Below are 27,963 nucleotides of genomic sequence, written 5' to 3' on the forward strand. Positions count from 1 at the left end.
TAAATATTTATCACATTCATTGTGATATGCAGTTTTTAATGGGCCATAGAACGAGACATCTAAAGGCTGAATCCTATGAGATGTGTGTGGTGGAATAGTTAGCAAGACTATGCCGTTTTCTTTGCAATAATTGTAGGCCCCTAATGTGGAGTGGCTTACGTGATTGTCTAAAATCAAAAGAACTGGATCCTCTTTCGAAACTTTAACAGAAGTCTTAAAATGATTTAGCCAGTCAAGAAACAATGTCTCGTTGATCCAGCCATTATCAGAGCAACAATACATTGCTTCTGGTGGGCCATTTTTTTTTAGTTGAGGGGACATTCTCTTTCGAGCAAATATAAACATAGGCGGAACATACATTCCCGCAGCACTGAATGAGCACATGACAGTGGTTGTTTTGCCCTTTTCACCACTGGTAGCATAGCCAACTCTCTTTTGGCCCTTTTGCGCATAAATTTTGCTTGGACGTTGCACGGTTGTGATACCTGTCTCATCTGCATTAAAGATTTGTGCTGCAGAGAAATGGTATTTATCCATAACATTATTTAAATTCTTAAAAAAAATTGATACTTCATCTCTGTTAAAAGCTTTTATTCGATTGAGGCTGGTACCTTCAGGTCTTCGCAATGAAATTTGAGGATTTCTTTTAAGAAAACCCTCTAACCATGCTCTACCCGCAGCTTCATTCAAAAAAGGGTTATTAACATTGTTTCTGATGGCATATTTAAAGGCACATTGTTTTATTTCAAATGGGGTAATTCCGTAGAACATTTTAGATAGTTGGATTATATGCTCAACAAGTTCCTTCTCTTCAGCTTTTGAAAACACAGGATTTCGACCTAATGTCGCCTGACCAGTATTTTTAGTTCTACATCTGTCCTGCAAAGTTGATCTAGGTATTCCAAAACGTCTTGAAACCGCCCTTAAAGGGGAACCATTATCAATTTCCAGTAATGCCGCTTTTAGCGTTTCCTCAGACCAAGAAGCTCTCTGAGTTTTTCGTTTATATTTACGTGGCATCTGTCAAATGAAATATTAAAACTATAGCATCACCTGCATTTCCAACAATTGGAGGAAATGCCGGCCTGGCCGTATTTACCCCCAACACACCGTCCGGTATTTCCACCATTTACACCTAATGTTTAACAACATGCATTGCATTGGTGTTTAAAGTGATCTTAAGAATTAATCTTTACTGTTAAAAGAACAGTTAATCAGCCATTTATAGCAATATAGTTAAACATTATAACGTAAAAATTAATATTTTTACTCACCGTTGAAAATGTCGTCTTACTATAACAACTACCACGAAAAGTGAAAACCGACTCTCATGTTTTAAATCAATGGAACCTGCAATGCCCATTTGAATAGAAGGTTCGGAATAAGAACCACAGATGGAGTTGTACATTACTTTCGCTAAATTTTGTGTTATACAGAAAAAATCAGACGGCCGGTATTACCCTCATGGCCGGTATTCCCACCTTCTCCCCTATGAGTCAAAACAATCCTCATTGTTATAAAAATCAAGGTTCACACCATGCTAATCAAGGTTTATAATTTTGACAGTTAAATATTGGCGCCATTTGACTGGACACGATGTCTTTGTCCAGTTTTATCGTTTCATGGTTTAAATTTGTTAATATTAGCAAAAAGCACATTTAGCTACTAAAAATATTCATATTAAAGTAGTTAATTAAGCCTAATTTGGTGGAAACACAAATACTTTTACGACACCCCAAATAAACTAGTAATTAGTAGACAATTTTGCAAAAACAACTCTTTTGGAATGGCCTCCACTTACAAAAGACCAAAAGATCCATTAAAGGTCAGAGTCTCCTAACCAGATTTCAATTTGTTTAGTTTAATCAATGCCAGTGTGTTTAAAATTTCTGTAAACTGAAAATATGGTCTCTGTAAACAAGTGATGGCTGAACCAGATTACGGTCCTGGCAAAAAGTCTTTGATTAAGAATTTTACACAGAAAATTATAACCTCTCATAAAGTATTTGTGGGCGTTTGCAGTTATGAGCTTAGACAAACTTTACCTGCATTCCATTAAACAGGGGATTTATTCTAATGACCGAATAATGGTCGAGTTAGGTACCTTGGTCTGAAAAATGTCCATTATTGTCGTTGGAAATATGTCATTATCCGGGAAGTGGGCGGCTTGGTCAGAAAAATGTAAGATTGATTGGCTTCTAGGAAGTACCTACCGGTACCGCTGGTTAAAAAACGTCTACAATGCTTAGCTTATGCTCGGGAAGCAAAAAATATAAACATTTTAAATAAGAACTTCATTCGCATTTGAAACATAATTGCAACGATTCTTGCGTACCTAGAGTTTTTAATTCATAATAGGTATTGAACAAAGAAAGTTCCGATTGATCTAGCCACATCAAGATGATGCCGCACCCTTCTAAGATAATATGCACAAACCCCTTGAAACCATAAATTTTGCCGTATTTCCAAATTAACATTTCGGAGTAAAGTACCTAATAAGCAGTGTTGGGCAGTATCTAGATACTTGTATCTAAATAAAGTATCTAGACACATTTTTGGGTATCTAGTATCTGTATCTAGATAAAATCGAATTTAAGCACAAGATATCTGTATCTAGATACAAAATTAATGGCGCAGATACAGGTACATTTTTTATTGCACTTTTTTTTCAGTAGTTATCAGTTGAGTTATACTAGTAGTAATTTTTGATACTTCATGTTGGTGATTTTGGTCACATAAACAAAAATAGAGGTAAGAGGTCCACTAATAGTGTTCTGTCAAGGAAATTTTCATATTTTAAATACTATCATTTCCTACAGTGTAGCCTTCAGTACATATACATCTTTAAATATAATCCTGAGGGGTAATAAATCTAAGCCATGGTAAGATGGTATTTTAAAAACCATAAACCACAATTCACTATTCACTGCGTTTTACGCTTATCGGGGCACTGCATTTTATCTGTGTACCTGAGCAACCCGGGTCCGGTAGGCCCGCTGGTTGTATTTGTGTTATTAAATAAGAGTAATTTTAAGAGTAAAAATATTTGTTTAAAGGATGTTATTATTTTTAGAAAATAATAATTGCGCGGTACATAATGATTAATTTTTTCAATCAGCACAAATTAGTTTTTTAATCGACTAATCGAATGTTCAATACATACATTTCTCTCGCATAAATCGCATATTTGTTACTGTTTTATATCTTTGTTTTTCAGAAAAATGTAGCATCTTTTCCTGTTGCCACATGTGTTATTTCTTCACTTTTTCATTGTTGGATCTAACTCGAGGCGGGCTTGGCAGGTCCGTTTTGCCCTAAAATGTGCCGATGATGTTTAAGTGTAATTATCTTGGGCAATAAAATTAATATTTTACAACCCTCGGTAGAATAATTTATCGTGATATATTCTCAGAAATCGTGAAACGAGATTAAAATAAAATGAGTTTCAACAAAAATCTGAAAATTTAAAGTTGCACTCTGGTGATTCCGGCCTGCCAGGCAGCCTTTGATCCAAAGTATAAGGGGTTTACGTACCTTTCTAAGAAATTGTACTAATTTTGCCTTCGAACGGAACCAGCTATTCTTCCTGCCGCACCGGGACAGACGATTACCGGACATGGTCATAAAAACATCGTAAGCCGATATTGAAGAATAATAATTTATGACAGGTTGCCGACAACAGACTTTCAGCACAGAATAATCATTTCCCGTATTCTTTTGAAATATTAATTTTAATTCTGGAGATATACTCAAACACAATTTGGACACTGTAGTATGGGAATAAAAACAAAAAAAAATATTCTTTTTAAGCGTACGTAATAAATATTGCATAATTTGCGACACATCAAACAGTGAAGCAGGAAAAAAGAAAATATTTTCAGTCTTGAATAACTATGCTACAGTAAAATGTTTATTTTTTAAATTTAATACCACAATCCCTTCTCCTGCACCTGTGGAACGGGTGTTTAGTAGCGGAAACCAAATTCTGATACCAAGAAGAAATAATTTAGGTGACAATACGTTCGAAATGTTGTTAATTTTTAAAAATTTATTAAACAATATACAATACATAGAAAAATACATAAACATGTTTTCAGTTATTTTATTAGCCAAAGCTTCAAAAAGTATCTGTTTTCTTGTATCTGTATCTAGATACATTTCGAAAAAATATTTTATCTTTCATATATCTATATCTGTATCTACATACTTTTAAAAGCATCTGTCCACAACACTGCTAATAGGGGTGGTTAGTTTGAATAAAATTTTATTTTTAACGACATTCAAAGTCAACAGACGTTGAGACTTGGATGACAACCTTCAAAATTTGTGATAATTTTAAAAATAAATTCACGAAATCTCTGCATTTTGGGTTCTACATATTTTTGGTTTAATTAGCCATTTTGTAACATAAATTTTCTTGCACATTTTATAGGCAACCAATTATACACGAATTTCTGGATAACATAGTCACTTAATAATAACCTATGGATACATTGTAAATTTACTTTTGTCAATATATTGATTTTTTGCATTTAATAACAAAGACTCGCTTGATTGTGATGTTAAAAATGGAACTTTATTAATTGAATTGGGTAGTTATGGTTGGACAGCGGTTACCACAGCCGGTCGCCATCGAGGAAATACGCATGCGTTGGCTTTGCCTGTTTACATGTGCTTTACATTCGGTCATCGGTCGGTTATTTTTCCATTTTCGATTCGGCGGTTATTGGTGGAATACGCTCGTAAAATTTTTGCTGTCTGTTTTACAACATGATGGTTTTTGGTGAGGTTTGTTATGTGAAACGCGTCGTGGTACAGAAAGGTTGTTTTACTATGTTCTATATTTTCACCTGATGGAATAATGAATGTTCCAGAAGTTGTTGATGTTGGTAAGTACACTATTTTTGCATGTTGTGATTATGATTTGGCCCAACTGTGAACATCTCAATTTATGTAGTTTATAATTTGGGAAGTCAAATGACGCAATTTTTTTTTTAAACAAGGTGCGTTGTATAATTAGCTTGCCGCTTCCGTTGCAAGTTGAATACGAGACGTCGTTTATGCCGAGAGATCAATAAAAAACACGATCAAAGACAACTACGGATTCTTGACAATGTGCGTTTTGCTAGATCAATTTAAAAATTTTGGGGTGAAAATGCAGCGATCAAAGACAAAGTTTCAAAAAATCGATAGTCGTCTTTGATCTCATTTTTTTTGCTCATCATTTCATTATTCGCCCCACTAGCGACCATATCAATCTACTCACATCGCGGGACACGTGATGAAAGTCATCAGCCTTTTGAAAATACAAATTTAGTAAGTAAATTTCTTTTAATATGGGTGCTATAAAAACTAAAGGACCCTGTTGCTTTTACATCTATTGAAAAAAAAAGTTTTCAGCTCTAAACATTGAGACAAAACACTTGATGGGGCACTTGGTGTGCGTGGCACCAAGGCGGTTAACTTAGTAAAATTTGAATCGATATTGTTTAATTCAAATTTTTTTTATACTTGCTCATTCTTATATTACTATTTTTGAACAATTTGTAAGTTTCCTTTAACAAAAGAGTCTATTTTATGGTCAAATACTTCCGAAGCTTTTGTGACACAAAGGTGTAAACTGCAGTTTTTTTGCATAATGAAAATAATCGATTGAAAAAACTCCAAAACTGCATCATATGTAGTTTTTGCAAAAATTAAAAAACAACCACTTGTTGATTTCAGTTGCCAATGAAAAAAACTGCTGCGGTGATTTTCATATTAAACCGTTGACTTATCTACTTTTTTTTATTACCTTTAGAACTAGATACCAACAAGGTTGGAAAAATGACTTACAAAAAGAGATGCCTGTGAATCTAACAAAGAAGTTTCATAGTGAAACTAATCGAATTAATGTTATAAATTAATTATTGAAAATCATAAAATTAAAAAAAACATCACAATTTGTCATTCCCACCAAAATATATTAAAATTATGTAAAGGAAAAGCATTTTATTGACAATTCAGAGTATAATATTAATAACTGTGATGATAATATTCGATATACAGGTGATTTTTTAAATTTCTAGTCTAGTCAGCTTTGACTTCATGATCTTATACAAGCACTACTAACTATACTATAAATTTTAAAAATTACATAGTACCATAACTTCGTTTTATTTTTTTCTTCATGCTCTTGTATAGCCTCTAATATGGATGGAGGATCTTTGCAGCGTTTTCCTTGGCCTATATTGTCTTCGATTATCTCGAGACCTATGCAATATTTAAAAAAAAATTATAAATTTTGGTAACACGTGCTCTTTGCCAAAACTTTTGATCTCTTTCGATTTCTTCTACAAAGAGCTCCATTTTGTCACTAGTGTATACAATGAAGTAGCATTTGTTCTTGTTAATACTTACCTTATAGTAATACGTGTGATTTTTCTTCAAAGTTATCTTTGATTTTTTTTTACTAATGACGTCATCTATACAGTTTGCATTAAGATCCCGAACTTCACTTCCACAATTGCAGCGTCCCCTACGATTCCTGAAATTGTTGTAAGTGCATTTTTACATCACACTTTCAATGCCATGTTTATAAAATATTATATAAATATTAACATAAACACTAGGTATACGAAAAAACAAAAAACTACCATCAGGAGAAGCTCCAAGAAATCCATAATCGAAGTCAACCCATAGACCTGATTTTTCTACTCTCATATTTCTTTTGATCTTTGTCAACTTGCTCTTTAACAATACCATATTCTACAGCTTCTGAATAGAAATGATTTTGGATCAAACAAACCTTGACAATATTGTGGCAAGAGTATGTGTTCTTCTCTTTATTACAGGTCCAAACATCGCGTTTATTTTTCCAATTCGATCCCTGTCTTCTTGACTGACCTATAAATTTATATTGGATGACATAACAACAATTTTTTTGTTAAACCAACTTTATTACCTTCAGTTTCTCCACAAGGAGTTCGCATTCCATCTTGATTATATTTGGATCTATTTCAGGTATATCTGTGTACAGCCCATATTCTTTATTTCCTCTCTGTGTTATTATTTTTTTTTTATTGATACTTTGTTTTCCACTAGAAAACATTTCATAAGAGCCTCATTGAATCAGGTTCAATCGCTTACCCATTTCAAATCTTGAGACAATGTTCATGAGCCTGTCGGCAGGATCATTATTTTCATTTTGAATAACCACCAATAATTCAAGGTCACATGGACCTTAAATATGATCGAATTGTTTCTCTGGCATCATGGAAATATTCAAACAACTAAGCAGTTCATTGGTATGGGAATAGGTGCTACTAGAAACCAGACTTACTCCAAACTAATATCTGAAGATTTTTGAGACAAAGATAAAATGTAACATTTATCTTTGTTTAAAGTCAGATTATTATTATTGGAATTCCAGTCTACAATATGATTGACCCCACTCTGCAATAGTGCAATCTTATATGGAGTCAATACGGTGATAAATTTTTAAGTCGTTAGCATAGAGTAAATATGGTATATGCAACCTCGATGTCAAATCATTTATGAAAAGAATAAGAAATAATGGTCCCAAGACTGAGCCTTGAGATACCCCCGATTTTTGTAGAAATTTTGACGATCTGTGCCTCCTGTACTGTACAAAAAGCGATCTATTTCTGCAATATGACTTAAAATATAATATATATATGGGATATTTTTTATATGAGTTAAATTGTCATGGAAAACATCGCAACGACTTACATATTTTAACTTTAATCGCTTTTAAACTTACTTGAAAAATTATCATGGAACCTTGTTTCAAAGATCTTTAGATTTATGGGTAAAAAGAGATCCCAACTTTTAGCCACAGATAAAAAATATAATACGCAATTATCTAGTTTTTCTGAAAATTCGGTAACTTAATAATTCTGTCTACCTGACTCGAATTCTTTTTTAACAACCTTTGGTGTTTTTATCATTAGTAAGCATTTTAAATTTTTTAGCGGTTCTATTAATGTGATCTGTACCATCATTAATATACCCCTAACCATATTTACATAAAAATACAACCCGATTTTGGAGCCAATTCCCAACGATTTTATCAGGAAAGGAGTTCTTCAAGACGTAGCTTCGTGCTGATTTTCAAACCCGCGTTATGTTTCTTTTTATCGTGAGTATTTTTGCCCCCATTTATCGCCACCCCACACAAAAACGAAATTTCTATATGGCAAAAAACAGTTTAAACGAAGAAAACAATCCGAAGACGCCAAATGGTGCAGTATAGGCAAAGACTTCAAGTACACCTATATAGACCGAAACCGCGGGAAGTTTAAAATCGTATACAATCGACTTCATATAAACTACAAAAATGACCTTCCAGTTGTGTACGTCCACCGATTGTACATTGCACATAGAAAAAAACACTGAAAATGTATATATAGGGTTAAAGAAAACAAATATTCAAATATTGTATTGTCCTTTAAACAAAACTAATTTATGAAATTTCTGCCGCTGGTTTACACCCCTTTCTCCCTCTGTTTCTAAAAAACAAAAGTGGCGTAAACGTAGGCTTCAATATTTTTTAAAAATAGTTTTGATTAATGTATTGAAATGAGATTCACTAACATCTGATGTTGTCTCATTTATCTCAAAAAAGTGATCGTACTTTTTAAAAAAATCAAAACCTATACTTTGTAATGTTGCAATAAAAAGTTTTGTTATGACATTTTAGCCATTTAGTCCTACTCGTTTCAATGATTTTTCCGCATGATCGCAAATCATTTTTGTTAATGTGGAGGGTGTTGTTAAAGCATTGTGGTTATCTTTAGCTAAAACCAATCTTGTTTTCTGAGTAGGATCTGTCTCCACAATGAGATCAACACACTCATCACAAGGGATTTTTGATAATTCTCTTACTCTTGCTTCATATGTAAAAAAATAATATTTTTTTGTTCCGAATCAATGAAACAGCACTTTATTAATGGTGTCACTTGTACTTTTCCAATCTATAAAATTAACTTTCTCGTATTCAGTCTCAATTTCGCAATTTTGATTGTTTTTGATGTTTGAGCACTTTTTCAACAGAAAATATTATTTGGGAGTCTTTGCCGAAGCTCTACAGTTTGCAAATAAAATTTCTGCAGCGCTTCCGAAAAACTTTCATCATTTTCTGAAATCATTTTCTCAATTTTCGTAATTTTTGTTCGCACTGGTGACTGCAATAGGGATTTCGAGCCGCCACTGAACTAACATACATAAAATTATAATAAATCAATCATAAATATAAAAATATATTACAAAAATTGAAGCATACGCTACATACACAAAATAAAATTTTTCTGGATTTCATTGCAGCAAACTCGTCTAAAATATTGTTCGTGTCAATTTTTTCACTTTCAATAGCTATCAATGCTAGTCCAACTAATCTTTCTTGCGAATTACTGGATCGTAGATACGATTTAATTAATTTTAACTGTGAAAATGATCTTTTGACGGTTGCTACTGTCACTGGAAGGGTTAGTAGTATTCTCAACGAAATTTGGAAATACATACACCAAATAAATCGTTAGAGCATATATATCGCAACATGTGAAATGGAGTGCAGTTCTTTATTTCTATTATTGTATCTTCAAATATTTTTATTTCATTATATAATTCTGGAGCATTTCCATCCCTTTCTTCGCTATCACTTAAAGCAATTTGTAAATCGTTCCAATTCCAAAGTTTCATCATCTAAGTAGTTCACAAAATTCGTTAAAATGTGCAAAAAACTGAAACTTTTGAGCATGACTCGTTAGAAGCTCAAATCTTCCATTTACATAATTGAAATGAAATTTTAAATTTTTATTCTAAATTAACCGGCGGTTCATCGTGACCTCCATAATCGAACACACGTTTTTTACGTCTACGCAATCTTTAAATTCGGGAGAAATTTCTAATTCATTTGCTAAAGTTTTTGCTGTTTCAACTACAAGAGCAAAGTGTCCGTCCGAACGAAATTCTTGAACACATTTTATTAAATTATCCAAGGTCTTTGTCGAATCATCGAGATTGATACTTTGAAGCATTTTACTAACGACATTGACCCAGCTTAAAATATCATGCCAACTTCGAAATTTTCGAAAGAAATGTCTGCCTCGTGTCACGACGCCTACGTCGAGGCGACGGGTGCGCATGTCTCCGACGGGGCGACCCTCTGTCAGTCTCTCCGCTCACATATGGGCCCGTATCTGAGGAGAAATTCCTGGGCGATCTTTTCTTGTAGGAGCATGCACCACATGCCCCAGATCAGGGCCGGCTCAACACGGTAAGCGAAAGATGCACCGCATCGGGGCGCCCGTGACAAGGGGCGCCGCCTATGCTTTTATATTAACTCTATAAAAATAAATTAATATTAGATTTGTATTGAATCACTACCAACAAAATATTATAGCAGTAACAGACCAAGGCGCCCATCGAAAACTTTTCAGAAAAAGCTACATTTTAACATTCCACTATGACCACCAAAACAGATCCCAAGTCAATTCCTGGCACTTTCAAACTGTAATAATTGAAACAGAGTGCTCCTTTGGGTTGGGTGATCGGACCTTTAGATCAATATCGATAAAAATTAACCAGATTTATGATGCATTATCTGGGTAACAATTTGACGGGACAGCGGTATGACCACAACCAGATGTTTTTCCTAATATTTGTCACGTTTGTTTTTATCATAAAAATCCATGTCGGCATACTTAAAAATTTTATTTTGCAAGTCTAGTCGGTTGGTTTTGGTTGGGGTGGTTGTTCAACAGTTTTGTTATATTTTTCACTGTTCCTGTTTGTAGCCGAATTTGGTTGTGTGTATCATTTCGTGGCTTTTTGTCATCATTAATTTTAAATGTAAATTTCGATTAACATTGAGGTAAGTCTAAATTAAAAATAACTTTGAAATCGTATCAGTTTTACAATATTAAAAGTTCAAAAACGTTTGCAATATAAATATGTTTATACGTATACTATGTATAGTTTAGGAAATATCGTTGTACCCTATAAAATTTTATTGACAATAACGAGGCGGATAGTAGTACAATGGTAAGAAATATTTACGGCTCACACAAGTCCCCCCGAATTTGTCGGAGAACAATGCAGGTAATTGTACGCACAGGGTCGGACTTCCGCTGCTTTAGAAATTTAAGGTCTGCGGATTACCGCCACGCGACAACTTTAAGTTGTAAATATTTCTTGCTATTGTATTACTGTCCGTCTCGTTATTGTCAATAAAATTTGATAGGGTACAACGATATTTCCTAAACTATAGAAAATTTGTTGGCCGCAGCTCCGTTTGCGTGGAATTCGCAATTAGGACTCATCATTTTTCATACATGATCGTTTTCCGGGCTGTAACCGTGTAAATTGAGTTTTTGGGCTCAACGTTTCGCACACTTTCGTAAGTGGTACCTTCAGGAGCAGGGTTAAGAATAAGGCAAAAGAGCACGGTAACTCAGTATGTCAACCATACCAGAGGCTAAACTTTTTTGAGAAATGACACGGTTCCAACTCGGCAAACGATCATGTATTGATTCCGACCGTGGAAACCTCCGAAATTATCATTTTTCATCTCGTTCACTACTCCCTCCCCAGTGAACCCGTCTGACTTAAAAACTCACGGGATTTATGCACAAAGTTTCATCCCCTATTTTGTCCCCGTAGGAGCGGAATTTCCAGACATATTTTTTTAATGGGTGCTTATGACACAAAAGGAACCTACTGTCCAAATTTCATGTTTGCAGCTTCAGTAGTTTAGGCTTTGCGTTGATGAATCAGTCAGTCTGTCAGTTAAGACAAACACTTTTATATATTAAGACTGCTTCATCATAATTTTATGCATGTTTGTTAATGGAAAGTATCTCTCTACAAAAATATGTGATTACAAAACTTTGTTTTTTTTACAAATTTTTTTTTAAATGCGTTAAACAGTAAGTTGCATCGGGGCGCCTGCTCCCTTAGAGCCGGCCCTGCCCCAGATGTTGTCCGTGAACAACTTCATCAAGTCCAGAATTTCGTCTTCGCTGTGCGACAGTATTCCTGATTACGGGTCTCCTTCTGCTTACCCATTAGTCTAGTGGTCTATCCACGAATTTTTTATGTTTGACAATGACGTCCCACAATCTCCAATAATTCTGCGTTTAACATAGTTTCGCCTTCCATTAGAAAATGCATCTCACTAATTACCAGCCATTAATGTGAAGCCCTTAGAAAGTCTAGGTCCCTAATTACCAGCAGTTGGGTGAAGCTGAATGTAATGTTAGTTTAATCACCATTTAATGGTTCAGGGCTCTCTGTATGTAAGCGTAAACATAATTTGTTATTCTCTTGTACTGCCTCGAAGTGTACGCACAGAGCGATTCTTGTGGTTATTCGACAACAGTGATAGTTTACTATTTCTTCCTGTGATTTATTTAGGTAAGTTATCATTGCATGGTTTGTTATAAAACTTATAAGTTATTTATTTATTTCCGGAAAAGTGGAATTTGGAAAGCGTACTTTAGAGAAACTATGACAAACAATGATTGTACCATTAAAAGAAGTTTTGAACACTTAGTAGAAATGATTGTGGTATTTTCTTCGAAACTGTTTTCATTAATTAAATAAAAACCAAGTTGATTAGATTCTGAGGGATATTTGAAAAATGAACTTGTTTCAATAATTCTTTGTCTATAATAAAAATTTCAGCATTTGATAAATACAATTCAATTATCTTACAAATCGAGCCATCATTTGTTTTAATGCTACAATTAATATTGTTATTTGACAAAACTAAATTTTTTGTTACAATTTGGGTTATGACGGTTTTCTGGCCTTTTTATAGTCTGTTATCTTGAAGTTTGTTGGTGCACTCTCTTGTTCTAAAATTCGGTTAAATATTTTATTAATGGTAGTACGAGACATTAAATTAACCCATCGACCTGACGGCATTTGCATAAATGTTACAGGGTGGCCGATTGGATATTTACCATATTTATTTACGTAGGGGTATAACGAACGCACAATACATTATTTTTTCGTCGGTGTTGCAATTGTAATATTATTTACACGCATTTGTGCGGCCTCCATAGAACGCTTCACGAAAAATAGTCCTTACAGTTACGGAAAACTTCCGGATTTTTTCCACCTGAAATATAAAAAATACTCCATGAACATACTTGATACACACGTACACAATAAAAACTTACCTGGCGACTCTATTTTTATGTGCGTTCTCATAAAAATAATTTTGTTTGTTGTAATTCCAGTTAGTTTTGTGGCATTTTTATATGTTGTGGATACAATCTCGCAATGCTTCCTGCAACTCTCTTTATTATACGAGAAACTGTTGAGAGATGCATGCCCATATAATCAGCAACTGCACATAAGTGCCCTCCAGTTGCTAATAGACGCAAGCCAGTTAGCAGCTGGTTACGTTGTGTATATTATATACTAAGCATTCTTTGCCATGTAAAATAGAAAAATTCTTCACAAAACATCGAAGCAAAGAATTTGCATAATTGTTGTGTCCATTTCTTTGGGTCCAATAGAAATGTGGTGGCTACACTTAAAATCAAAAAGTGTTCATAATAGGTTTTTGGTAAAGTTTCTTCTAAAACATTACTTGTATATAAAAGAAACTGTCGGAATTTGGTTGCTTTCCAACAGCTAGACAATCCCGAAAAACCACATCTTCATAATTTTTATATGCGATATCGTGTGCTCGACAAGCGTGATCAAGCGGATTAATACCTAATTCGCCTCGTGCTAAACGTTTTGTATCTGTCCACAAAACTCATAGCTAGACAGATGCATTTCAACGGGTAATTTATCTATTAGTTTGTGTGTAGCAGTGTACAAAATGAGCGTTATTATTGTTTGTTGAATTCAAGTGTGATCCTCACGTTGTTCTCCACTCATCGTAACTTTGCGCATTTTTTGAGATTTCCTCATCTTCTGATCATGTAGATTCTTCGTCTTCAAAGTCAGAATCCCCAGTATTTACCATGAATTTCATCTCAGTTGCTACATCTATACAATGCTCCTTGTCCATAAATTCTTCTACGCTTCTTCTATAATGTCTCTAATTAGTACATTGCCACATGATACAATCAGTTCATTTTGTATTTTATGTGATATTTTAATTTTCCAATCGAATTATCCAAGTGAGCTATTATTATTTTATTTCCAGAATTACCCGAAAATTGAACAGATCTGCAAAATTTCCACTCTTTCCACGTAGTCGTAAATCGTGTGTACCGCAGAGACAATGGTTTTGACAATTATTCTAACTTCATTTTTCTTTAACAAATTCTTAATCGAGCTTTTCTACATTTTTATACAGCATTTGATCTGACTTTTGTTTGAAACCAAGCAATTAATTATAGATTCCACTGTATGGTATCTTGCCCGAAAAGCTGTTGGTAAAGTTTTCTTTATTGACAATGTATCAGGTCAATAAATTAATTCCTGTACTATATTTGTAATTTTGTCGCACAAAGTGGTCCCCAGTTCTCCTATTGGTATCATTCTGACACCAATCTTTTTGCTACCTCAGCGTGTTCTTCCACATTCATGACAAAAATGTAGACTTCATTTGTAAGACCTAAATACAACCTTGATTTGGTTTCAATTAAAAGATGAGTTCAATTCAGCCTTCTTCCAGCTGTGGATATTCCGTCGCAACTGGAATGTGTTGGTGGAACATAGCTGTTGCATAAAGTTTTCGTTACAGTCATAAAGTCACATGATGATGAAAAACATTTCGGTGATCGAATAGGTTACTGAGTGGGAACCATTTTTTCTTCAAAGAAGCAAGGGGAACGAGCACGAGATATTTCCCTCACTTTATTCATACTTCTACAGTTACTTCGTATGTTCACTTGAACTTGTCCGTTGGTTTTCTCAGCAAAAGTGCCTGACGCAGTCGACACCAGTTTTACATGGTCTGTTTGTGATTGGGTACTAACAGACTTTTGGTACCTTACTGAAGTTGCTGGTGACTGCGTTGATGGTAGCAATTGCAATAGCATGAATACCTGATAAGAAATAAGCATCGAAACATAAATGTACTTAATACGCAGGACTAAAGTAATAATAATTTAATACCGATTTTATTATTTATTCACTTGGTGCATACATCTCGGGGAAATCTAAATCAGGAAAGTTATAATCATTATGTTCCTTAAAATAAGCTAATCTACTTTGAACATGGTACCTTAACACACTAGGCATCTTTAAGTAAATCTCATAAAATGATACTACATTGATACTCTGTCTTAGTAAAATTTAATGCAGTCGAATCAAACAGCTTTTCGTCTCCATCACCATATGGACTTTTTTACATGTAACGATAAATTATTTATAAACATTTCATAATTTACATAAAACGTTTCTTTGGAGCCACGCTCTTTCAGCAGAGTTAGAAAAAGGGAACCGGTATTTAAAACTGTCTGCAATGCGTCAACACTTATGTGCATGGGTTGATATATGTTTTTGAATTTGGGCTGGAACTTTATCACTTTCTTCTTACAAATGAAGTTCGAAAACTTTTGTAACTCACACAAAAACACTTCAAATTCCACATCGCGCACCAAAGGCTTAAACTCAACCATCTTCTTCAAAAATGCGGCAAACTCCTCCTGATGAAACACGACAAACGCTTCGTAGTCGGGCGAACAAGCTTTGTGAACATTTTGCTTTCGCAACATGTTAATTATAAATAAACGTAGCTCAAGAAGCGCCGAAACAAAGAGTGAATGCTCTGTTGTCGGAAAATCGGGTTCGGCACAGTACAACGTTATAATTTCTCACAATACACAAAACACACCGTCCAGGGACAATTGCTGCTTCCTCAGTAATATAGCTTGCGCCACATTCATTTCAATACATCGAAAACGATAAATCGAAAAATCTAAATGACAGAACTAGACAACACAATAAGTGCTATGACGTCGTCTTCGTTGATTCACTTCCATGGTTCCAAGTCACCGCTACCTGTTCCTACTTCTTCAAGCTCCCCAGCAAGTACTAAACGTGATCCAGAATGCAGCTTCATAATTCCTGAGACACATTCCGATAATAATGTAAACACCTCAAAGAAGAACTTTCCTACTGCATATGCCTTTGGCACCGCTATCGAAATTTTGCCCGTTTTTCAAGTAAAAACCGAAATACATGATGTCAAATTGTGTCAAAAAGTCAGACCACGATACATTTAGCCGACATTACAGATTCCTTTCCCTCCCGACGGCTATGATAAGTGCCATGCTGACGTGCGTTTCCAAAGCAATACGTGTAAAGCTCATACGATGTTTCTTCAAATATTGGATCTTCTGGAGTTTTTAATAGTTTATAACAGTTATTTACAAGTGAGAAACAGTCATATCCTTCTGTCCGCCAGCAAAAACCCTTTTACCATGCTAGTAATGTTAAATACTGTTGAACTAGGGCAAATAAAACACTTCGTTGAACTACAAATTATGACTGACTGTATTTTTAAACTATGAAAAGCGAAGGAACATACTGGAACAGGATTTACTTGTATATATCTACAATGACAGATGGCGCTATTAAAACATACAGAGAGTAAAATCACTAGATGACTTTAACCAGGAGAATTGGTACCAAAATAACACAATTTTAACAAATACTATAATAGGGTGTTTGGGAGCGCATTTCAATCTTCCGGCCTCTCACCATTAGTAGAATTGTCTACTTATTCATGATACATTCATCTTTTTCTAATTTTGTCGGTAACAACAGGTTAATTAGTGGGAATTTATTACGGGTTGTTGAGAATTCGACGAAAGTCGACCACATGAATACAGTGTTGGTTACAAAATAAAATTCTTAACAACTCAGTTTTTTCCGACCTTATTACGACTTCAGCTTCGAGATCTGATTCTCGAGCTTTTCTTTGGGAATTTCGCTTACGATTGAAACCAGTGGCATATCATCGAAGCTATACTCTGCCTACAGCAGCAACAATACATTCTACCATTGATACCTAATGGGGATCATAGGAAATCCATTCAAAAAATTGTCTGTATTTGAACTTGGGAATGATTGTTGTCATTGCGTTAGTTATAATGCCTACCTTTTTGACTAATTTCTACGTTTGTCGGCACTAAATTCTTTATTTGAAATATAAATGTTGAAATTGTCTTCTGCTGAAGGCTCAGTATTTAACACGCTCTTGCAAGAATCGCAACTTGACTTTTCCAAGAGGTTTTTAGCAATGTAGCCGCTAACATAAGATGTGAAAAACATGCCTGAACTTCCATACAAAATAGCTAATTCTATTTCATTTGCAAGTGCTTGGTCCTTTGATCCACTCCCGGTGGGTTAAGTAGCTGATGCAATCCCGTAAATAAATGACGGAAGTCGCTCAAAAGTTTCGCGTCGTCTGCCTCACACTTACCTTCTTTCATATGACCGTTAGAGAGGCCACAGGCAATTTGCGTCTTTACGGCGCTTATGACTTGTTCTGCTGTAGGAGTATCACTGGTTCCGCGAGAAGAACAAATCGCCCCAAAAATTCTCGAGCGGATCCTGATTAAAAGAACGAGACCGCACCCTTGAGAAACAGTCACTTTGAAGAAGCTCAGTACAAATTATCATGAAGGACTTTACTGTTTGTTGTCATCCAGTTTGACTAGGTGGTGAACAGACAGTATTGTCGGCGCGGAGGATTCGCCACTGGGTGTCATTTTTAATGACAATAAGTTACATACTAGTGTATGTATATTAATATAAAATATAATTAACTGTATACTTACTAGTTGAAATTAAACTGTGAATTTATGCAGCAAAAGAACGGCTAAAAATTTGAGCCGCCACTTTCGCCTTCATGGTTTGTTGCACGGAGGGCTGAAAATGGGCTTTAGTTTATAGTATAAAATCGCTTTACCGTCTTCACATTTGTGGTAAAGTCTACAAGTGTTGGTACGCCCGCCGAAAAATGCATCACGCGAATTAAGAGGCATACATTTGATCAGCAAATACGATTCATTCTTGTAAGAATTAATTGTCGTTAATTATTTAACAGGTTACTGCAAAACTGTTAATTTCTTATGCGGTCACGTTGTTCGTTGTTTTTTTTTTTTCTAATACCCCCCGATATTTGTAAATTTCTTCCAGAAGAAGTTCTTCCTCCTTTGAAAAGTTTGAAGATCTTTTTCTGGGGGTCTCCATAATTTATTTTATTTTGCTTACTTTCACCTGTTCACGTTGTTGCTTGCGCACGAATACGGAATATAACCTCAAAATATATAAAAATTGGCGATCATTGTTATGAAACGCATGTACTTTAATTGTTATTTTAAAGTCTACTTTATCTTTAAGTCTACTTTACTTAAATTTAATTTAAGGTTCAATTATGAAACCGGCTGTTAGTATCAAAATAGTTTTAAGGCAGGGAACCTGACTATGTTTTCTATTGCCGTATAGTCAACAGTTCGAATAAATATTTTTCTTTGATTGAAACATTTATTCCATTTGTGAATAACTTCAGGCCATGCTGCCGTACGATTCTTAAATCATAATGAACCAAGTAAGGCAGTCTGTCTCACAGTTCTGTGCATATTATAAAGTTTTCCAAATAATTTGCCACTACCTGCTTTTCTACATTTTTGTATTTGTTACATTCCAAAAATGTCCAAGCCATCCTCAAGCACGCCTACCCCGCTCATATTACTGTCATCATCACTGGTGTCGCAATCTTCGTCTGAAGAACCCGTGCTGACGGTAAATGACAAATTTTCGAGCGCAGCATCAAAAACTTATTGTTTTTGAATAAAGTTGGTTTCGATTTTTATTATTTTCGCACGTTTTTCTCCATATTTCTGGAGATAATTCGCTGAATTTTTTTCGAGCCAGCCGATCCACATCATTTAGTTTAAAAGTCGTGTTGTTTGTTGCCACCCAGTTTTTTACGACACCCCAAATATTTTCACTGGGATTGAATTCCGGACTGTAGGGGGGCAATCTTAAAATGTCATGTCCGTGCCCTTTTAATATTTTATCAAAACGATAGTCTGGAGTCTTCGTTTTATACAATTTCACAAAATTATACAATTCAGATTCTATGTCTTGAGGATTGTGTGGTATTTTATTCTGTCTTAAAAGTGCAATCATGTCTGTCTTCCGGGAGGCAGAAGTTGGATGCTTTATATCACGGACATTGTGATATGACGCGTTGTCTAATACAATACAAGCACCGAATGTGGCTGGAGCAGCTTGTGAACCAAAAATTATCTGTAAGCGCACATCAAAAATTTTTGACAGTTTTTCTTCCAACTCGCCACTAGTCAATTGTGGAGCTAAACTTTTTAATTCACCACAACATTTAGCAAGGGCGTTTTTTAGTTTAGGATCTAATAAATTTCTTGTTTTTCGTGGCATGATGGTTTCAGTTAACACACTTATCATTAAAAAAACACGTCCAGAAACTTAAAATATAACACTATAATACACTAACAATAAATTGAGAAAATTCTCCAAAGAGTTCTCTAACGCCAGACGCCACTGATAGATGAATCACCAAGTGCTGGATTCTGTCATCTCGCATTGTCAAACCAAATTTGGTTTCTGCGCACGTTTATTGGTGTGTACCTTTTAAAGTAACCTCATTTGACATACACCTGTTAGAACTTTTATGACTTAAGCGGCTTAAGCCAAACCACCCTTATAAGTCAAACTGGCTATTGTAAGCTTTGTGGACCCGAACCGCAAAATTATTACTGTGCATTATGTAGCTGTGAATTGAGTTAAGTAATACAATAGCCAGTTTGACTTATAAGGGTGGTTTGGCTTAAGCCGTTTAAGTCATAAAAGTTTTAACAATTCTTTGATGCGTGGGTGGTTGCCGAGGGCGTCATCACTCGAGCGTAAATGGCACTAAGCGCTTGGGTAGCGGACATGGTGTAATGGCACGGCCAACTGTAATAGCGGATGCGCGCGGAGTGGGGCCGTGGTTGAGTTTCAGCGTGCCGTGGGATGATGACATTAGATGCTCTATGGATGCTCCGTTACACATTCAATATGTCGGCTTGTACATCATTCAAACTATCCGGGTTATTAGTTGTCCGTAATTTTTAACCAATGTATTTTAAAACTATGTCGATTCGGTCCTCTTTGGGTGGAATCTCATTATTTTCCTTCTTAATCGCAGTTGCAATTATGTGGATTGCTACACTGGCCCCTGCTAAATAATCGCTGTCAGTGGTTTTCTTTTTTTTTGGTTTTTATTTCAAAGTTACTACCATAATTATTTAATTATTGATGGTAAAACGGCCTTTATGGTAGTTGGTCGGGTATTTTTCATCGTATTCACTGCCCGTGTCGAGAGCTGCTGGTGCTCTGCAAGGAGAATAATTAAGTCCAATGCTTTTTATCCTGTTTGTGGCTGATTTTGGCAACAACTTCAGGGTTAATAGTGTTAGTGTGTTAGTTTCACCAATTGTCTTTATAGTTGACGACGAAGATGCTATTTTTCTGAACGCTGAATTGGTTAATGGTAACACATTTTCCTTACTTTGTACATGATATCTTAACAAACTGGGTATCTTAGGATAAATTTCATACAAAATACTGCTGCACTGATACTTTGCTTATTAAAGATTTCTTTACAACAGTTATGAACAAATAGCCCATAATGATTTATGGGTATCATTGAGTGATTCAAAAATAACGACGGTTAGACTTCACAGATTTTATCAGAACTATACTGTTCGAGGGCTCGAGGAAGAAGAAAGGTTTTTTAAACTCGTCGATAGCTGGGTTCGGATTCAGAGAGGTGGAAACAGGTGAAAATAAAAGTTTAGAAATCCTAGAGGATGGAAGTGAAACTATAAGGATAGGACTTGTTTTTGTGATGGGCAGGTGCTCTAATACTAATTTTATCGGTAACAGCATAGGTTAATTAGTGGGGACTTATTACGAGTTGTTGAGAATTAGACGAAAGTTGACCACATGAATACAGTGTTGGTTACGAAATAAAATTCTTAACAACTCAGTTTTTTCCCGTCCTATTACGACTTCAGCTTCGAGATCTGATTCTCGAAAGGGAGCGTGGGTTCGAATCCCACACCTGACAGTTTTTTACGTCTGCGTTTTGTCTAGTTCATCACGAAAAGTTCGAATCATCGGATTTGCTAAACTGCATTTCAGTTTGCCGTCATTTTTTTTGCGGTTACAGCCAGTCCTAAATATCTTTAGGATTATTTAATGAACAGAAACATTTTTTATTAATAGATACATGATTACCACATGATAGGATTTCTTTGGTTAATTTCACAGTCTTCTCTTACTTCCAGATTCACAAGCATTTCGATGAGATAATTTTCTTTATTTCTTTATTTTACACCACCTCTACCCCAGATTTTTTACTATTTCTTAAGTTCTTTTTTAGATTCAGTCAGTAATTTCTGAAACTCACAGACTTTCTTCATGTATCGGTTGATGCTTTTTTGCTTTTAGTTTTTTCCGCCGCACATTTTGAATGGGAAACCACCAGAACTTCCGAAGCTGTCGATGGAGTACTATAAAACTCATCCTCACTCTCAGTTTGCTGATGAATTTTGTCTTCCTCCCCCTACAACCCGTATGCATTTCGGAGGAAAGGCAAGCTTTTTTTTAATGAATTAATAGATTTTAAATATAAATCTAATTTTCGACGAAACATTGTAATCGTACTTGACGTGTTTTCATTGTCATTGGTTGAGGGTTTGAGCGATCGGACTTTTATTTAGGAAATAGAACTTCAAACCGTTTACGATTTTCCTCAGGTCGTCGATATTTAAATCGGTGAATTTTTCCGTAGGTCGATGTGGTAGAATGGTTCTGCAGGCGTATTTTGTAAAAAGACTAAAATTTTTGATTAAATGTTTTTTATTTTCTTTTAAAGTTACAAAAGCTTGCAAGTGAGATTCTTTACTCAAGGCAGAAATGAAAGAAGACATTTCAACTTTAAAACAGTAAAGTAATTGAATTCACAATTCTAAAGAATCCTTACAGGCGAATACGTGGACATTTACACAACTACACAATAAAAGTGGGGATAGAAGGATGATAAAAGGTAATATGGGTTCTAGGCCAGTTTGACCTCATTTGACCGGGCCTAGAATTCCAGCTATATAACTACTACTGACATTTCATTAGGTTATTTCTAATCCCCTTAAAAAAATGAGGGACTTGCAGTCTTGGTAGCTCAGCCAAGTTGTGCGCCTTCCCACAAGGGTGTTAGAGAGCGCACTGTTTGCTTTAGCCATTCCAGAGACACCTCGTCTTTACGGGTTATCTTTAGGATTTCTCCTGTGTACTTGATGCCCCTGAAAGTGGCTGTTTGCCTTCCCGATGGTTAAGTTGTCTGTCCAGTGCTCCCATCAGTCCATTTTGTACCAACTCCACCTGGTTAGCAGTCAGCTTGCAAAGTGGATGTTGTACATCAATCACAGCTTCACGGAGATGACTTGCAGCTACCTCCGTGTAGCTATGTTCGTTAGAGGTGGTGTGCTGCCTCTTCATTCGCTTTTGCTTTTGTGCTACCGGAGGTGTGGAGGTTGAAGACCGCACTCTCTTTTTTGACCCTGAGGTCCTCTCTCCCCCGGGATGTTCTGGGTTTGCTATTGTAGCCTGCCTTTTGCCCTAGGGGTTTATCCCAAGCGAGCCTTCCTCCGCCTTTTTACCTCAACCCCACAGATTCGCTTCCTCTTAGGCGGTTGCAACCCCACAGTGGCTGGGTTTTCAGTTTGAGGTACACCCGGGGTTATACATTTTCCTACCTGCTGAATGTTTTGATGTAAAATTATTAATGAGCACACTCTTAAATGAGCCTTTAAATGCAGATGGCTCGGGTTAATATTTCTAGCCCCATGACTTGCCAAATTGCGCCAAAAAATGTTTCCAGGGGATCCTTGTTAAAATTGCGAGTAGTAGTATGAGCGGGTAATTAGTGCGTTTTTGGTCCTAATTACCAGCGGTAATTACCGGTGGTCTTAATCACCACTTAATCACCAGCAGAGGTAATTACCGGCTGTCTTAATCACCAGCGTTGGGTTTTTCCCGGTACTAATTACCAGCGGTTCTAAAGTGCAGCTCCCTAATTACCAGCGCCTTCGAAACTCCAGCCATGCTTCTCATTGGTCGAATTAGTGTATAAAGGAAAGGCTGATCGAATAAATAAATAAATATGTATATATAGTTATAAATGTATATTCTTAAGAGACATATGCATAATAGTTGTGTACACAGATAACATGTTTTAAATGAGATAAATAAATACATAAATAAATAAATACAGATATATACAAATGCATATTAAATAAAAATAAGTATCTATATGATGACATTATCGACGTACCCGTAGGGTAACGTGTCATAACAATCGGGAAGACGCCGGCGCTTGGTATAATTTATGCGATACGTCTTGTCGCAATTTTTTGTGACAATGTCGTACTGCTGCGTCCTAAGTATGCGACGGTCATTTATTGTAATGATGTTCTGATTTTCATCACCATCACGAGGCCGGTAGTTACTAAACAGTAGCTTTTTAATGTTTTCGAAATTGATGGATTTTTGATTTTTATAATTTAATGATATGCCCTTTACCTTACATCGCGTTTCATAAGTTTGGTCTTGGGTCTTAAAAAATTTGTACGCGTAGTTTTTGGGGCCTCCGCTTACAAACTCTCGAATGTGACTACCAGCCCCGTACTCTGCTAACTCGTCCGTGAGATCTCCCAGAAAATCGCCTACAGGTGGAACCCACTCCCCTTCTTTTTTTGTGAAGATAATACTATCCGTGTCATAATAGAGCACTCTTCGGTCGAGCTTTTCTAGGTAGCTATACAAAACTAACCTAGCAGCGGCTGTGGTGTATGCAGCTATTGCGACGTTCACAGTTTTTAAAGGAATAACATCTTTCTGTCGACGTTCCCAAGTTGCCAACAAGACGTCACTGTTAACACGTTGGCTGCCGTGAGAAGCGTAAAGCTAAGGTCAGACACAGCTACTTTTGCAGCGCAACTTTTTGGTTGCAGCTGCAAAAGGTGCATGTCGTGTTCACACATATACGATCAAAAACGTGTTGCGTGCAGTTTTCTGTGCTGCGGCTGCCTACAAAAGTTGCGGGTATACAAAGAAGTTGCACAGCTATTCACACGGTGTGTGCAGTTTTGGCATCAGCCGCTGCATTTTACTGCTTCCTGTGCTGTTCGACATCATTTTTAAGAAGTCGTGGTCGTGAACGTGTCTCCTAAAAAGTGAACGAATGGTGGCCGAAAAGTGCAAAGCTGCAGCATGTCTTGCGGTAATCTTGCTCTATAGGAGAAAAAGAAGAAAACAACGAACTAAAAGAAAAATTTGGGTACGAGAGTGGATCCAAAAAAGAGAAGAATCTGGAGTCGTTGCCAATTTGCTGCAAGAGTTAAGACTAGGTGATGAAACCTTCTATCGAAACTTTTTAAGGATGTCAGTTACAGATTTCGACTATCTGTTAAATAAAGTATCGCCTCTCATAACAAAACAAGATACGTTAATGAGACGAGCTATTACACCAACTGAACGGTTAATCGTGACGTTGCGATATTTAGCAACTGGTGAGTGTGTTCAAGCGACTTCTTTGCAATACCTATCTAAACATGTATACGTTTTTAGGTGATAGCTATAAATCTTTAATGTACTTATTCCGCATACCAGCTAATACAATTTCAACAATCATACCGGAAGTTTGCCAAGCAATTTATAATGTTTTGAAAGACGAATATTTAAAAGTAAGTAAAAATACTGTATATGAAACTAAAAACAGTGTTTATTCTGCGAACATTGTTGTTGACATTCGTAAGAAATGACCCAAGTTGGAGTCCTGCGACTGTTGATCTTCCTTGCTTTCATTAGGTTGTGATCCTTCGTCCCACGAGCTTCTCGAAGTAGTAGATGGCGGGGCTGAAGGCACCACAGTCGCTTGCCTGTTGTTATGCCTTATGGCGTGTTCCATACTGGCATTTAAAATTAAGTTTTGGATGTCATATTTCATCTTGAACTGAATGTCTGGCGAAGTGGTCAACAGTCTAAGTTCATTTGCCACATATTCTCCAAAAATCGTAAATTCGTCGGTACGAGTAGATGCCGACAACAATGTCATGGACGTTTTCAAGGCAGTTTCTTCTTGTATATCTATACTGCGTTGATTCGGGCGCCGTTTCTTTGGTAATGGGCGCCCTGGAGTCTTCAAACCCATGGGTGACATTAATGCCGGCTCAGCAGCCAATGGGCTACCTGATTGTTTTTCGTTACTCTCTTGTTCGAGTGGTAGCGCTTGTTCGAAGCAGAATTGGTCACTGGAAGATGAAGGATGACTGCTATATACCTCACTTATATCATCAGTACTATCCTCATTAGCTGCTGCTGCACCCTGCAAACCAATTTTACAAAAATAACGACATGATTTTTCCTTTACATATTTTGTTGTATAAGAGAAAGGCACAATGCAGAGTACTAATTCGCGTTTTTTGTTTTTCCAATTATAGATACCGGATACAGAAGACGAATGGAAGCAAGTTTCACGTCACTTTGCTGAGAAATGGAATTTTCCCAATTGCTTGGGAGCTATAGATGGGAAGCACATAAATATCAAAGCGCCACCAAATAGTGGAAGTCTATATTTTAACTACAAACAAGCGCATAGCATTATTCTCATGGGTTTAGCCGATGCCAATTACAAATTTTTGTATATTAACATTGGCGCTCCTGGTCGCGATTCAGATGGCGGCGTTTACATGAATTGTTCATTATCACAAGCGCTGGAAAACAACACACTCAACATCCCAGAATCAACACCATTGCCAGGGAGAAAACAACCTATCCCCTATGTTGTTGTTGCAGATGATGCATTTGCATTAAAACCGTATATGCTGAAACCATTTGCTTTCAAAAGTCAAAGTGTACCAGAACGTATTTTTAACTATCGTCTCTCTCGAGCCCGAAGAATAATTGAAAATGTTTTTGGAATTGCTTCAGCCCGTTTTCGAGTTCTCCGAAGAACTATGGAACTATCTCCACCCAAAGTGAAAATAATTGTCAGTGCTGTGTGTGTATTACATAATTTTTTGATGTCTCGAAAACGTTCTTCAGCAGTATATGCACCATTAGGTACTTTTGATACAGACAACGAGGACGGTACAATCACGTTAGGCACATGGCGTAATACCGAAGCAGTTGTTCTGGAGCCTCTGCAAAGAACTACAGTGCCTAGAAATGCTACTATGGCGGCAAAAATGATTCGAGACGAGTTTAAAGAATATTTCTGTCGAGAGGGAGAAGTTCCCTGGCAACGGTATTATATTTAAAACTATTACCTACACATGTAACGACAGCATACATACTTAATAATTATATACTCACTATAGAATCTATTGTTTTTGTCTTGCCCGTGTGCCGAAACATAAATTGCAATGAATCAAAAAATTCCCACTTCGTTTTGTATAGCTGCCCTTCAGACATTCCAGAGTGTGTCTTGGTCATTTTTGCGCGTTCTTTGGAGTACTGCGCTCTCAGAGTATGGATTTTTTTTTTACTTCCTCATTCCCAATCTTGAGTGCTGCAGCAATTTCCTCGATGGCGTTTCTTCGTTTGATCTGATTATGGTAATCCTTGTGATTGACATTCCACAGGGACTGTCTTTCTTCTACCAATTCTATCAGTTTTTTTACGTCTTCTCGTTGCCATTTTAATGGTTGCGCCATTTTCTTCAACAATCAAATATCTACATATGTATTTTATATAGGTACACATTTCAAGTGAATTATAATTAACGAAATTCCGTAGATTACTGTATATATTTCTTACCTTATAATTTTACACTATGTGCCTTCCTTCGCTCAAGTCGTAAAACTGCGCCTGCAGTCGCAGTAAAGTTTCACCCAAACATATATTTTTTGTTGCACGTGCAGCATTAAAAAATAGTCGTTCACACACAGCAACTTCTAGTGCTGCGCGCATCGTAAAAAGTTGCGAGCTACCATACTGCATACGCTTTTGCTGCAGCTGCAGAGGAGTGCACACTTGTGCAGTATGATTTTGTGCAGTATATTAATTGGCTGCGCTGCAAAAGTAACTGTGTCTGACCGTAGCTTTGTGATGCATAGAGATTTGGCCATAACAGCCGCGAGTATCAAGAAATGATTCTCAGACACTACACGTTGTAGTGGCCGGCTAAAGCAACTAACGCTTCTCACATCAATGTAATACTTATGGAGCCTAAAATGTACGGCTGTAACTAATAGAAACCATAATTGGCCTGCGCCTGTGTGAATCATAGGTTGATTCTCAGAGCCTCAAATTTCTTGTTGACAATTTTCGAAAAGACAATGAAGCTATCGATGGAATATAATATATATTTATTCAAACACAGCATTCAATAAAATATAAACAAAAACATAATGTAAAATAAAATATTATTTGTATTGAAACATAACATTTTTTGTGAACGATAGGAAAATATGTGTATCTCAAAATATGTAAACATATAAATCAACAAAATATAAACAGTTATTTTGTACATTTATGAACTTCAAAGAAACAATTCAAACAGTAATTTTTACTACATGTTATACAGCGATATCTCGATTGAGGAGTTTTTGACTGGGCAAGTTTTCTGTCAGTTTTTGAAAGTTTTTCATAACACACAACACACCTACGGCGACTCTTGGTTCCTACATCTTCTAACACATGCTCGGCTTGTTGATGGTGCGTTGTGTCATGACGAATGTCTATTTTAGTTAGTTTCAGAGCAAGTTCTTCTTTGAATTTCGTGATCGACATTTTTTCATTAGCTACCTCTTGATGTAGAATGTGAGCATTTACCACCGCAGCACCCACAATCAGTTCAACAGCAAGTTTGCGATACCATTTTACACCCCTTCGTAGCGAAGTGGTGTAAGACTTCATTTGATCTGACAAGTCTATGTAAGATTTGTGCTTGTTGTA

At 36.1% G+C, this 27,963-nt stretch overlaps 1 protein-coding gene across 5 annotated transcripts in view; it reads left to right on the top strand.

Annotated features, from left to right (window-relative positions):
* The first annotated feature begins 4,670 nt into the window (after positions 1-4,670).
* Positions 4,671-27,963, top strand: part of LOC135123560 (putative nuclease HARBI1) — an 85,294-nt gene continuing 62,001 nt past the window's right edge. For 2 of the 5 annotated variants that reach the window (XM_064048342.1, XM_064048345.1), the window contains exon 1: positions 4,671-4,889. In XM_064048342.1, the coding sequence (XP_063904412.1) occupies positions 4,866-4,889 (24 nt within the window). In that variant the 5' untranslated portion in view covers positions 4,671-4,865. Of the gene's footprint in view, positions 4,890-24,648; positions 24,750-25,505; positions 26,463-27,963 lie in introns of those variants that run through there. The other 3 variants (XM_064048344.1, XM_064048341.1, XM_064048340.1) reach the window with 3 other exon arrangements.

Source organism: Zophobas morio, unplaced genomic scaffold (assembly GCF_036711695.1).
Source record: "Zophobas morio isolate AGI-343-1 ecotype UQ-CSIRO unplaced genomic scaffold, CSIRO_AGI_Zmor_V1 ptg000006l, whole genome shotgun sequence".
NCBI classification, from domain to species: Eukaryota; Metazoa; Arthropoda; class Insecta; order Coleoptera; family Tenebrionidae; genus Zophobas; species Zophobas morio.